A 13,905-nucleotide genomic window follows, 5' to 3' on the forward strand; every position below is an offset into this window, starting at 1 on the left:
TGTGCAGAGTCTGCACTTTCTCCCCGTGTTTGCGTGGGTTTCCTCCGGGTGCTCCGGTTTCCTCCCACAGTCCAAACATGTGCAGGTTAGGTGGATTGGCCATGCTAAATTGCCCCTTAGTGTCAGGGGGATTAGCTAGGGTAAATACGTGGGGTTACAGGAATAGGGCCTGTGTGGGATTGTGGTTGGTACAGGCTTGATGGACTCAATGGTCTCCTTCTGCACAGTCGGGATTCTATGATTCTATGAAGAGTCTGGAGTCAGATCAGGGCCAGACCAGTCCTTCCCAACAATTAACAATGGTTTCATGCTCATTATCAAGGTTTTAATTCCAGATTTTTAAAAAATTCAATTTTCAACATCTAACATTGTGAAATGTGACCCCAGGTCCCCAGAACATTACCCTGGGTCTCTAGCTCACTAGTCCAGTGACAATACCACTACGCCACTGCCTCCCCGGGGCTGAGGGATAAATATTGGTGAGCGACACCAGGGACAAAAATGTTATCGAGATAATGGATTGAAATAGCGAGTTGATCTATTTAATAAATGCTGCAATGAGATGCAAAGGGTTATCTCCACACAATAATCACCCTGGAGCCTGCCTCTGGCAGAGTCTGGTGTCGAGGGTACTGACTTACCAAAAGGGCCAGGCCTCATGCTCAGCACGAGTTCCAGACTATTTGGCTACAGGTGGCATCATAGCAGAACCCAATCCTGCCCGCACCCAACACCCATGCACAAGTCCACTGCCCACCAGGGGTCAACAGCAAGCACCCAGGATGCTGAGCTCAGGCTGCTACTTGCTTCCCTTCCACAGTACATGGGCAACGGGGACACCCCAACTCTTGCCCAAGCGGTGATCATTCTCAAGGGAACCCAGCTGATAATCCTGTGGACGAGGGCGAAGGAGCAAGTTCCAGGATTTTGGCAGCCGCATGCAGCAGAGATTTAACTTGAATAGGAGTTTCATTTCTATAGTGTCTCGCCTGACTTCACAGCAAAGCTCACCATCAGTGAAGGACTTTTTCTGAAGCTTGTCACTGTTGTTAAGTAGGAAATCTGACAGCCAATTGGTACCCAGCAAGATCACATGATCATCAATGTGATAATAATCAGATGACAGCATAATGGCACAGTGGGTTAGCACTGCTGCCTCACAGCGCCAGGGACCCGGGTTCAATTCCGGCCTCAGGTCACTGTCTGTGTGGAGTTTGCACATTCTCCCCGTGTCTGTGTGGGTTTTCTCTGGGTGCTCCGGTTTCCTCACACCATCCAAAGATGTGCGGGTTGGGTGGATTGGCTATGCTAAATTGCCCCTTAGTGTCAGGGGGACTAGCGAGGGTAACTGTATGGGGTTACAAGGATAGGGTGGGTAAGGTATGCTGTCAGAGACTCAATGGAGATTCGATGGGCTGAATGGCCTCCTACTGCACTATCGGGATTCTGTGAAGAAAATCTCTTTTAGTGACAGTGGCTATGGGTCAATAATTGGCTCTAGGGACATCTTCTCTGCGTTTCTTCTAAACACCATGTCACTGCAGTTGGATTAAAATGAGACCGCAATTCAGCAAGGCCCACGACAACCTTCTCGGGGCAACCAGAGACAAGCAATAACTGCCAGTGATGCCCACATCCTGAGAGTTAATCTCTCAACAGCAAGTTATCAAGGGCAAGGGCAGCAGATACTGGAAATATCAACACTTGCAAGTTTCCCTTTAAGTCACTCACCATCCTGAATTGGAAATATTTTCCTGTTCCTTCAATGTCGCTGGGTCAAAATCCTGGAACACCCTCCCTAACTGCACTGTGGGTGTACCTGCACCACATGGACTGCAGCGGCTCAAGAAGGCAGCTCACCATCACCTTCTCGAGGGCAATTAGGGATGGGCAATAAATGCTGGGTCTGGCCAGCCAGTGACGCCCACATCTCGTGAAAGAAAAAGAAGTTTGATTTAAATTTCACCCCCTCAACCACCCCAAAACATAAGAGAATGCAAACAGGAGCTGGGGCGAATCAGCTGAAGCAGGATTCTGTGGCTGTTTTCCAATCGTTGATGGGGTTTGCTGTGAAGAGGGAAGGCGTCGCCAAGCATCTCATAGCAGGTCTGTCACTTTGCATTCTGCTTTGATGCTCAGTAGTCCATTTATAACCCAGCACGCCCAGTAAATCAAGTCACGTTTCATATTTGTATATATATAGCTGATACCCCGGGCAATGTCCTGACATACATATCCCGGAATGAATGGAGATACTTTCTAACCTCTTTCTTCTCTGACGTCTCATTCACAGCCAGTTAGTTCCAGGCAATGACACGAAAACAGCAACAAGGGCAAAAGGACTCAGATAAACTGAAAAACAGCTATTCTGTATTTGCACCAGGAAATGTGCTCCATTACTTCACTGATTCATTTAAAATAATTCCACAGAGGTTCAAAAGTGGCATTCTTTCCCACTTTGCTACCCTCATACGCTGCAATTTCACTCTGTATCTAACCCCGTGCTGCACCTGCCTGGGAGTGTTTGATGGGAATGATGTGGAGATGCCGGTGTTGGACTGGGGTAAACACAGTCAGAGTTTTAACAACACCAGGTTAAAGTCCAACAGGTTTATTTGGTAGCAAATGCCATTAGCTTTCGGAGCGCTGCCCCTTCGTCAGATGGAGTGGATATCTGCTCTCAAACAGGGCATAGAGAGACACAAAATCAAGTTACAGAATACTGATTAGAATGCGAATCTCTACAGCCAACCAGTCTTAAAGACCTGGGGACAGCGTACAGGGAGCTTTACTCTGTATCTAACCCCGTTGTGTAGCTGTCCTGGAAGTGTTTTTTTGGAATTCCTGAAATAAGGACAGGGTTCCATTTTGCTACAACCGTCACTTTGTTAATTTGGACTGAAGATTGATTTTTTGATTTGATTTATTATCGTCACTTAGCATACAGTGAAAAGTATTGTTTCTTGCACGCTATGCAAAGCATACCGTTCATAGAGAGGGAAATGAGAGAGTGCAGAATGTAGTGTTACAGTCATAGCTAGGGTGTAGAGAAAGATCAACTTAATGCGAGGTAGGTCCATTCAAAAGTCTGACAGCAGCAGGGAAGAAGCTGTTCTTGAGTCGGTTGGTACGTGTCCTCAGACTTCTGCATCTTTTTCCCGACGGAAGAAGGTGGAAGAGAGAATGTCCGGGGAGCATGGGGTCCTTAATTATGCTGGCTGCTTTGCCGAGGCAGTGGGAAGTGTAGACAGAGTCAATGGATGGGAGGCTGGTTTGCGCGATGGATTGGGCTACAGTCATGACTTTTTGTCGTTTCTTGCAGTCTTGGATAGAGCAGGAGCCATACCAAGCTGTGATACAACCAGAAAGAATGCTTTCTATGGTGCATCTGTAAAAATTGGAGAGTCATAGCTGACATGCCAAATTTCCTTAGTCTTCTGAGAAAGTAGAGGCATTGTATTTCAATCATGTTTGATATCTGAAGTACCTTCGCATTTAGCATGTCATGGCAAAAATCACAAAGATCAACTTGTTTATTTTAATATTTAATTTCATTTTGGAATCCACACACTCCAAGCTCTGCACTCCTTCCCCTCAATGAGACGTTCCACACTCTGGACCAATGTCATCACCTTTACAAAGCTGTTGCATTTGGGATTTTGGCAACACTGATGAATTTGTGGGCCCGTTACTTCCTGCTGCCCACTCCCCGGGTAAGAAATCCCCTGCCTCCAACACCTCCCTACACCCGCCCCCAGCACGTTTTCCAGCGACAGAGGCAGCACACCATTGGCAACCAGCGGGATCTCCCAGTCCCCCCGATGTCTACAGTGCCATTCTCTCCTCAACCACACTCTGAAATCAAGAGTCAAAACAAAATCTGGCCAACCTTAGGGACGAACACAACAAATACTAAAACAAAACACCCAGCGGGGACAATTTAGATTCAGTCACTTGTACATCAGCCCAGGTTTTGATGGGGGTACAGGGCGAGGAGCAGGTCTGGATAATAGTGAAGGCTGACGGGGTGCTGCAGGAATTTGGGAGGTGTGAGTAACAGCTCAAAAGGGACCCGGTCACCGTGACTGTCAGACACAGGGATTTCCCTCGGATTGGCCTCACTCTGGGAGCAGTCAACTAACTCCTGGCTATCACCACCTATCCTGGTGTCCAAGTGATTTAGGGATGCCCAATAAATTCTCAGCAAAGTACCCCAATCATAACTCAAAAAACTTTCACCCCCACTCTGCACCTGTCAAGGCCAATGAAAGTGGATTGCAAAAATTCAGCCACCCCTTCATCCCGAGTCAGAATCTGTAACTGCCAACCTCCCCACCCCCACCCACTACCACACCCCCATCCCTCCCCCCCTCACCCCCATGTGTTGATCTGTAGAGTTCCAGGGAAACAGCGTTCAGCCTCAGTAACTGGGAAGGAATTGCAAAGCAGCGCATTAATCAGCTTTGCCGAAGCTTTAGACATTCACGCTGCATTACACAGTGTGGAATTTGGAGAGCGCATCCCCTGCTCAAACACTTCAAATAAACCCAAACAGCAGCAGCAGCAGCAGCCCTGAAACCCCCAGCACTAGCCACCCGCTGATCTCTGAATTCCTCCAACTACTCCTGGCCTTCCTTCAACACTGACCCCCTGAACTGCTGGCAATGACCACTCCTATCGCAACCGACCACATCCAGGCCCCCCCCCCTCACACCAAGTACCTACTGACCCCTGAACTCCCACTCCTGCCACCCTCTGACTCCCCCCCCCCCACCCCCCACCGAGCTGATCCTAAAACCTCAACGATCTGCCCCAGTTTATCTTTAGATTGGGAGATTACACGGGAGTTTATGTTCGCCACACATGGTCTGACAGAGGTCAGCTACTTTGAGCTTTGCCAGAGTCAATCCTCCCCACCCAGCCCGAAATCCCAGTGCCCCTTCCCTGACAGTGCAAGCGATCTCCTATCTGGGGGCACATGCTTTGTCCAGGGAAGTGACACTGATCTTGGAACTAGTGTTGTTTATGGGATGGGGGTTGAGGGGGGAGGGTGAGTGGAGGGCGTTCTCAGTGGGGAGGGCTGTTTGGCAGCTACTGGGTGAAGCGTGGCAGCAGAGGATGCCCGGGCTGTGAGCTGATGATTGAGAGGGAAGCACGGCCACTGGGAATAACCAGGCAGTTTCTTTTATTTTTTTTTATGCTGTATTTCTTTTGAATGGCGAAACCCAATTGATATCACGTTCACACTAGCGGGTCAAAGTTCACACTTGGGTTAAAGTTCGCAGACAGCTGTTCTCTGGGGCCTGCTACTTGGTGTTGTAGGCACCGTGGAGCTGGTTCATTGGGTTCTCGGGCGATTTCATCCACTCCTTCTTCAGCATCTGCTTGAGCTGAGACATGCGCATGTTGGGATTCTCCTTTTTCAATCGCGCCATGTTTGCCTCTTCGAAGGTGGCGAAGGCGGCTCGTAACCGTCGCTCAGGATGGTGATCCACTGTCTGATTCGTGCTGAAGGCAGAGCGGTGACAGTTAATGGTGAGAACATGTGTGCGCACAAGGGTATGTACATATGAATGTGTGCGCACAAGGGTATGTACATATGAATGTGTGCGCACAAGGGTATGTACATATGAATGTGTGCGCACAAGGGTATGTACATATGAATGTGTGCGCACAAGGGTATGTACATATGAATGTGTGCGCACAAGGGTATGTACATATGAATGTGTGCGCACAAGGGTATGTACATATGAATGTGTGCGCACAAGGGTATGTACATATGAATGTGTGCGCACAAGGGTATGTACATATGAATGTGTGCGCACAAGGGTATGTACATATGAATGTGTGCGCACAAGGGTATGTACATATGAATGTGTGCGCACAAGGGTATGTACATATGAATGTGTGCGCACAAGGGTATGTACATATGAATGTGTGCGCACAAGGGTATGTACATATGAATGTGTGCGCACAAGGGTATGTACATATGAATGTGTGCGCACAAGGGTATGTACATATGAATGTGTGCGCACAAGGGTATGTACATATGAATGTGTGTGTATACATGTGTTCATAGAATCCCTACAATGCAGGAGGAGATCATTCAGTCCATCGAGTCTGCACCAACCACAATCCCACATATTTACCCTGCTAGTCCCCCTGACACTAAGGGGAAATTTAACATGGCCAATCAACCGAACCCGCACATCTTTGGACTGTGGGAGGAAACCGGAGCACCCGGAGGAAACCCTCGCAGACATGGGGAGGACGTGCAAACTCCACACAGTCAGTGACCTGAGGTCGGAATTGAACCCTGGTCCCTGGCACTACGAGGCAGCACCGGGGACTGGTGCTTAGCACCACCGTGCCACGCTGTGTTGTCAGTGTGCAAATGTGGCATGCGTGCGGGTGTAATCATGTGTGTGTGCTGCTGCATACGAGTGTGCACACACGTACGAGGGTGCAAGTGTGAGGATGTGCGGCAGTGTGTATGCTTGGGTGATTGTTACATGCATGCCGGTGTTGTGAGTGCACGCAGAATTTCAGCCTTTAATAAGCTACAGAGATACAAGTCAACATCCTGCTGCTACAGCCTATGTCTGCCTTTTGCTATCCGTTATTTTTAACCACCAGTCATCTAGTGTATCAAAAATCACAAACTAGAGTGCAGGGAATCAGGAAACCTGGACTCCAAGTCCACAGTGGAGTTACTGGGATTACAGCAGGAGGAGAGCAATCGGCATCAGGGAGAAGAAATCATAGAATTCCTACAGTGCAGAAAGAGGCCATTTGGCCCATCGAGTCTGCACCGACCACAATCCCACCCAGGCCCTACCCAGATATCCCAACATATTTACCTGCTAATCGCTCTAACCTACGCATCTCAGGACTCTGAGGGGCAATTTTTAGCATAGCCAATCAAGCTAACCCGCACATCTTTGGAGTGTGGGAGGAAACCGGAGCACCCGGAGGAAACCCACACAGACACGAGGAGAATGTGCAAACTCCACACAGACAGTGACCCAAGCCGGGAATCGAACCCAGGTCCCTGGAGCTGTGAAGCAGCAGTGCTAACCACTGCGCTACCGTGCCGCCCAGGGAGGGTGAAGACAGATTGGTGAAATCAACAGAGCTTAACACAGATGTGTGAAGTGATATATTTTGAAGGAAGAATGAGCAGGAACGACAGAAATTAAATCTCATGTTGAAGAGTGTGGAGGATCGGAGAGACCTGGGGCTGCATGTAACAAATCTCAAAGGTGGCAGAGCAGGTTGCGAAAGCTGTTAGAAAGACAAATTGGGTCCGCAGCTTCATTAATAGAGGAAAAGAGAACTAAACACAGTACTTCCATGAAATATTGTCTCAGCCTCTGTTGGAACATTGCGCTCAATTGTAGGAGGAATGTCAAGGGTGCCGTGGAGATTTACCAGAAGGAAGTTCCTCATCCCCTGGTACCAGATATGTAGAGACTGGAGAAGCTGGATTTGTTCTCCTAAGAGGACTGAATATTAAGGGGAGATGTAATTAAGGTGTGGGTCGACACGGTGGCACAGTGGTTAGCACAGCTGCCTCACAGCGCCAGGGACCCGGGTTCGATTCCCGGCTTGGGTCACTGTGTGGGGTTTGCACGTTCTCCCCGTGGCTTTCCTCCGAGTGCTCCGGTTTCCTCCCACAGTCCAAAGATGTGCAGGTTCGGTGGATTGGCCATGCTTAATTGCCCCTTAGTGTCAGGAGTACTAGCAAGGGTAAATGCATGGGGTCACGGGGATAGGGCCTGTGTGGGATTATGGTGCAGACTCGATGGGCCAAATGGCCTCCTTCTGCACTATAGGATTCTATGATTCAAAATTATGAGGGGTTTTGATAGGGTAAATAATAAGCAACTTTCCCACTGGCGGGTGGATTAGTAACCAGAGAACACACCTTAAATAACTGCAAAACCTCCACGGGAGATATTAATCCACACACTGACTGCCTGATCCAGCAACTTTCAAATGCTTAACAAGGAAAAAGTGGCTGCACTACGGGGAAAGAGCAAGGAGTGGAATTAATGAATCTCTTTCAAAGAACCAATAAAGGTTTAACCCTCGGAATGCTGGTATCATTCTGTTAAAGTTACACTGCACTCCCTCCAAAGCCAGTATATCCTTCCCACGGTGTGGACAGTGACTCTACACGTGGTCTAACCCGGGCTTTGTGAAGCTGATGCATGGCATATCCCTCGTGCTCTACTCCAATGGAACTGGGTAGATGGGGTTGAGGGGTGTGTGATGAAAGGGTTAATCTGTGAGGTTGAGGCAGGTTGGTTGGGAGTCCAGGCCCTTTCCCATCCAAAAACCCCCGGGTTTTGTCTGATTGCCAAACAGTTTGAAGCTGTTTCTGATCTGTGCAGCTTCTCTCACTTACGTGACGCATGAGGTTTAAAGTCAGGAAGGATTTTGCCGACCCTGATCTAATTCAGCTGACAAGAGCAGCGCGGTGGCACAGTGGCTAGCACTGCTGCCTCACAGCGCCAGGGACCCGGGTTCACTTCCAGCCTCGGGTCGCTGTCGGTGTGGAGTCTGCACATTCTCTCCGTGGGTTTCCTCCCACAGTCCAAAGATGTGCGGGTTAGGTGGATTGGCCGTGCTAAACTAACCCTAGTGTCAGGGGATTAGCAGGGTAAATATGTAGGGTTATGGGAATAGGGCCTGGGTGGGACTGTGGTTGGTGCAGACTCAATGGGCTGAATGGCCTCCTTCTGCACTGTAGGGATTCTATGATAAGACAGAACAATGTCACTGCGCTCACCTCAATGCAGAAATGGCATCCTCGATGGTCCTGGCATCTACATCCCCCTCGCTGGGTACAATGCGATTAATATTCTCCTCCAATGGCATCTCCAGGTGGCTCAACTGTTTCACTGCAATTCAAAGATCAATAAGAACCAATAATCAAACCCTGTCCATGACAGGTCACTTTATAAAAGGACATGAAATTCCCTTATTCTCTTTGCTGTACGAGTTAATACCATGTTGGTCATAGTATCATCATAGAATCCCTACAGTGCAGAAGGAGGCCATTCGGCCCATCGACTCTGCACCGACCACAATCCCACCCAGGCCCCATCCCCATAAATTTACCCTAGCTAGTCCCCTTGACGCCAAGGGGCATTTTAGCATGGTCAATCCACCTAACCCGCACATCTTTGGACTGTGGGAAGAAACCGGAGCACCCGGAGGAAACCCACACAGACACTGGGAGAACGTGCAAACTCCACACAGACAGTGACCTGAGCCGGGAATCGAACCCGGGTCCCTGGAGCTGCGAGGCAGCAGAGCTAACCCACTGTGCCACCATGCTGCCCCTAGTGAGGGACGTTAGTGTTGGGAAAATGTCCCCTGGGCCGGTACTGCACAATTTACGGATGAAGCTCTCTTGTTTCTCACACTGGGTCATCTATCCAATTTTGTCTGTCACTTTCAGAAATATGCTGAGGTCAGTCAGCTGAGGAATCCCAGGAACTATGTTCCTGCAGCGGTTCTGCAGACAGATGAATGAATGCATTCTGTCAGAGGAAGGCTGAAGCAGCTCCATAAATCACTCAATATGAGGGGAGCAATGATCCCTATACAGAGGTACATCAGGCCAGACAGAGGGAGTGACGCACCCTCCGATGACTGATCAAGTGGATTACCTGGTACACACCGATTCTTCACCCCTGGCTCGAGCTCAGATCTATTCAGACCGAGCTCTGCTTCGAGAAGACGGCACTGAACCCTGCCGCCAAACAACTTACATTTATATAGCGCCAGCAATGTACTGAAGTGTCCAAAGGAGTTTCACAGGTGAGTCGTCTGTTTGGCAGAGAGCCAAAGGAGACAGTTTGACCAAAAGCCTCTGGATCAAAAACCTCTGAGTTTTCAAGAGTGTCTTAAAGGGGGAAGAGAGAGGTAGAGAGGCAGAGAGATTTTTTTTTGAAGAGGGTGGAAATTGCAGAGCTTAGGCCCAGGCAGCCGAAGGCACAACCGCCAAAGGTGCAGCGATGGAAATTGATCTTACCCAAGAGGCCAGAACTGGAGAAGCGCCAAGGTATTGGGGATGTAGGACTGGAGAAGGTAGAGTGATCAGAAAAGGACAAAAGCACAGATGGAATCTGAACAAATAATAGAGGTGTTTGCTGACTGGAAGTCAGTGTAGGCTGACGGGAGGGGGACTGTAAATTTGTGACAATGTCACTCCTGTCCCAGAAAGAGAGACGCAAACCCATCTCTGAGTGTGCAGCAGGAAATCCATCCCAGGCGCGACCACAATACCTTTCACTTCCTCTGTGTTTTGTTCTACATTTTCCTTTTTAATTGTCTCCTCGATTTGGGCCCGTGTTATCTTGGCTGGTGTTATTGGTTTGGAGGTATTGGGCTTTATGCTGCCTCCCTCCTCTTCCAGGAGTCGCTGGGTCTCCTTCTTGCGCTCCAGCTGTTCCACTCGCTTCTTCTCCTTTTCAATCTATGGATGGAGGTCAAAATGTCAATCGGCCAAAAAGACAGAAGGATAATGGCACATCAGAGGTCTAGAGGTCAACAAGCACGGCAAAGGTCACTGGACCTGTGTCTCATTGACTTTGGGACTCAAGGTGGTTTTAAGGTCCAAACAGTATCAAGTGATAAAAGAATCTAAATAATCAGGACCTGGGATCTTACTTAGGAATATTATAGAATCCCTACAGTACAGAAGGAGGCCATTTGGCCCATCGAGCCTGCACCGATAACAATCCCACCCAGGTCCTATCCTCGTAATCCCAGTTATTTACCCTCCTACTCCCCCTGACACTAAGGGGCAATTTAGCGTGGCCAATCAACCTAACCCGCACATCTTTGGACTGTGGGTGGAAACCCACGCAGACACGGGGAGAACGTGCAAACTCCACACAGACAAACATGAAACATGTAGAGAAGTTGCTTCCATTTGTGGGCAAGACCAGAATATAAAAAGTGTCATCAATAGATCCAATCAGAAATTCACGGGAAACTTCTTTACCCAGAGAGTGGTGAGAATGTGGGGCTCGCTCCCACAGGGATTGCTTTAGGCGACTACTATCACTACGCTTAAAGGAAAATTGGATAAACACATTAGGAAGAAAGGATTAAAAGTGTGGGCTGAAAGGGTGAGATGGAGAGGGTGGGAAGGGGCTTGTGTGGCATGTAAAGACAGCACAGTCCAGTTGGGCAGAATGGCCTGTTGCTGTGCTGGGAGTGTTTGATGGGGACACTGTATTTGCAAGACTTTCAATTGAAAAACAGAATATCCAAGGGCCACTTCCACGCAAACTTGCTCTGGTCTCCCCGACCTCTGGCATCATCATCATCATCATCATGATCAGCATAAACAAAGCTTAGAATGGAAGATCTTCCATCTCCGAGTGCTCAATGTCCCATCAAACACTCCCAGGACAGCTACCGCACGGGGTCAGCTGCAAAAAGTAAAGCTCTCTCTACACTGTTCCCATCAAACACTCCCAGGACAGGTACAGCACGGGGTTAGATACAGAGTAAAGCTCCCTCTACACTGTCCCCCATCAAACACTCCCAGGACAGGTACAGCACGGGGTTAGATACAGAGTAAAGCTCCCTCTACACTGTCCCCCATCAAACACTCCCAGGACAGATACAGCACGGGGTTAGATACAGAGTAAAGCTCCCTCTACACTGTCCCCCATCAAACACTCCCAGGACAGGTACAGCACGGGGTTAGATACAGAGTAAAGCTTCTTCCCAATAATCCAATGTGCCCCAATGCCTTTCTGCAAGGAACCGTTCCCATTTGACCCCGAGAGATATTCTGCATCTTACATACCAACGCCAGCTCACAATTTGGTGCTAAATTAGGGTTAGTATTCATACATGGGAACCATGGGATGGGTTGAAACTGTTCACTCATTTCAGGTTGTGTCCTCACAGCTGGCGAACAGCATTTCAGAACCGCAGTGTGGGGAGGTTTACAGCTCCGGAGATGAAAATGAAAAGTCATCCAACTCACTGAGCCTTCTGCCCATCGAATCCTCTCGCAAGAATTCTTACCCTACCCTTCAAGATGCCTTCTATCTGGCTTCTCCAAATTCAGATCATCCCAGTAAGCGGCCCTCTTGTCTCCGATTCGGGAAGGCAGTGGAGTACGGCCCCACTCAGAGAGACAAATGGTGCACTCAGTGCAATACTGAGGGAGTGCTGCACCATGTTGGGGGGGGGGGGGGGGTTTCCCCCGGGGCCAATATACATTTATACCTCAAACATGCTGCTAAAACAGATCAGGATATTATCGCTTCACCGTGTGCTGGGTGCAAATTGACGGCTGTACTTCCCACGTTACAACAGTGACTGCTCTTCAAAAAAGTACCTCATTGGCCGCAAAGCACTTCGAGACATCCCGAGGTCTGTAAGGCGCTATAGAAATTCAAGTCTTCCTTAATGTTAAAAAAAACAATTAGGGGCTGGATATTTTCTGGGTGGCTTTTAACTTGGCGGATGACGGATGGAACGAGCGGGGAAGCAGTGCTGGAGGATGGGTTAGCGACTCTAGAAGGGCAGAGTGCCCAGTCTAGGTTAGATTGCACCTTTTTAATTTGGTGAAGAGGAAATGTGGAGAGGGTTTGTTGGAATCTGCATTGGATATTCATGAAGGGAAGGATCAGTTGCACAAAAGATTGGACGTAACTCGAGACTCCTCTGCTAGATTCACTGCTTCTTAAAACCCAAGGCTATGGAGTGATTAAGGAAAGGCAGTGGTCAAAGCTCATTAGTATAACAAGGAGGGCAAGGGGCAGCTTCCTGAAAAATTCAAGAGCGACATGGAGAGGATTAGCTGCTTATTGTAAGCTGGAGCCTGCTGCACCCTGCTGTATCTGGGCTTGATGGGAAAGCCACTCTACACTGCTCTTAGCTTGCAGTCTGAGAGTGGGCAGAGTGTATCTCCCACTCCATTCCAGCCAATGGAGCCACTCGGTGGATCGGAGCTTCATCCACTCGGAGCACGCTGTGTGTCAGCGCAGAGTCGCTGAGCAGAGACTGATAGCCAAGTTCCGCACACACGAGGACGGCCTCAACCGGGATCTTGGGTTCATGTCACACTATCTGTAACCCCCACGACTTGCCTGGGCTTGCAAAATCTCACTAACTGTCCTGGCTGGAGACAGTACACATCTCTTTAACCTGTGCTTAACCCTCTCTCCACTCACATTGTCTGTACCTTTAAGACTTGATTACCTGTAAAGACTCGCATTCCAACCATTATCTTGTAAATTGAGTTTGTGTCTACGCATGCCCTGTTGGGAACACAACCCTTCACTCACCTGAAGGAGGAGCAGCGCTCCGAAAGCTAGTGCTACCAAATAACCCTGTTGGACTTTAACCTGGTGTTGTGAGACTTCTTACTGTTCAGACCAGAGGTAGAGTGACTGATGCTGAACGCAGTTCTCCAGGTGGTCTGACCAATGAGAAGGGGCAATCTGCCAGAGTTCCTGCTCCCCATCACTGTTCTGTGATCCCCTGGGTTAGCATGGAAGGGGAAATCAGTGACTATCTGGGGTACAGAAGAGGTTTACCAGGACGTTGCCTGGTCTGGATGGTATTAGCTATGAGGAGGGGTAGGAATAACAACAAAATGGACTATTATTTAAAGAGTAAAAAATTGCAGAGGGACCTGGGTGTCCTTGTGCAGGAATCTCAAGGAATTGGTTTGCAGGTGCAGCAGGTAATTAAATGGAATTTTGTCCTTCATTGCCAGAGGGATGGAGTTTAAAAACAGTGAGGTTATGTTGCAGTTGTATGAGGTGCTGGTGAGGCCACACCTGGAGTACTGTGTACAGTTTTTGTCTCCTTACTAGAGAAAGGACATACTGGCACTGGAGGGGGTGCAGAGGAGATTCA

At 48.8% G+C, this 13,905-nt stretch overlaps 1 protein-coding gene across 3 annotated transcripts in view; it reads right to left on the minus strand.

The window, feature by feature from the left end:
* Nucleotides 1-3,529: 3,529 nt before the first annotated feature.
* Nucleotides 3,530-13,905, minus strand: part of ccdc124 (coiled-coil domain containing 124) — a 35,132-nt gene continuing 24,756 nt past the window's right edge. For all 3 annotated transcript variants that reach the window (XM_078198599.1, XM_078198601.1, XM_078198600.1), the window contains 3 exons: nucleotides 10,300-10,489; nucleotides 8,795-8,906; nucleotides 3,530-5,508 (listed from right to left, as the gene is read on the minus strand). In XM_078198599.1, the coding sequence (XP_078054725.1) occupies nucleotides 5,307-5,508; nucleotides 8,795-8,906; nucleotides 10,300-10,489 (504 nt within the window). In that variant the 3' untranslated portion in view covers nucleotides 3,530-5,306. The remainder of the gene's footprint in view (nucleotides 5,509-8,794; nucleotides 8,907-10,299; nucleotides 10,490-13,905) is intronic.

The sequence above is a fragment of the Mustelus asterias genome, chromosome 26, assembly GCF_964213995.1.
Source record: "Mustelus asterias chromosome 26, sMusAst1.hap1.1, whole genome shotgun sequence".
In the NCBI taxonomy this organism is placed as follows: Eukaryota; Metazoa; Chordata; class Chondrichthyes; order Carcharhiniformes; family Triakidae; genus Mustelus; species Mustelus asterias.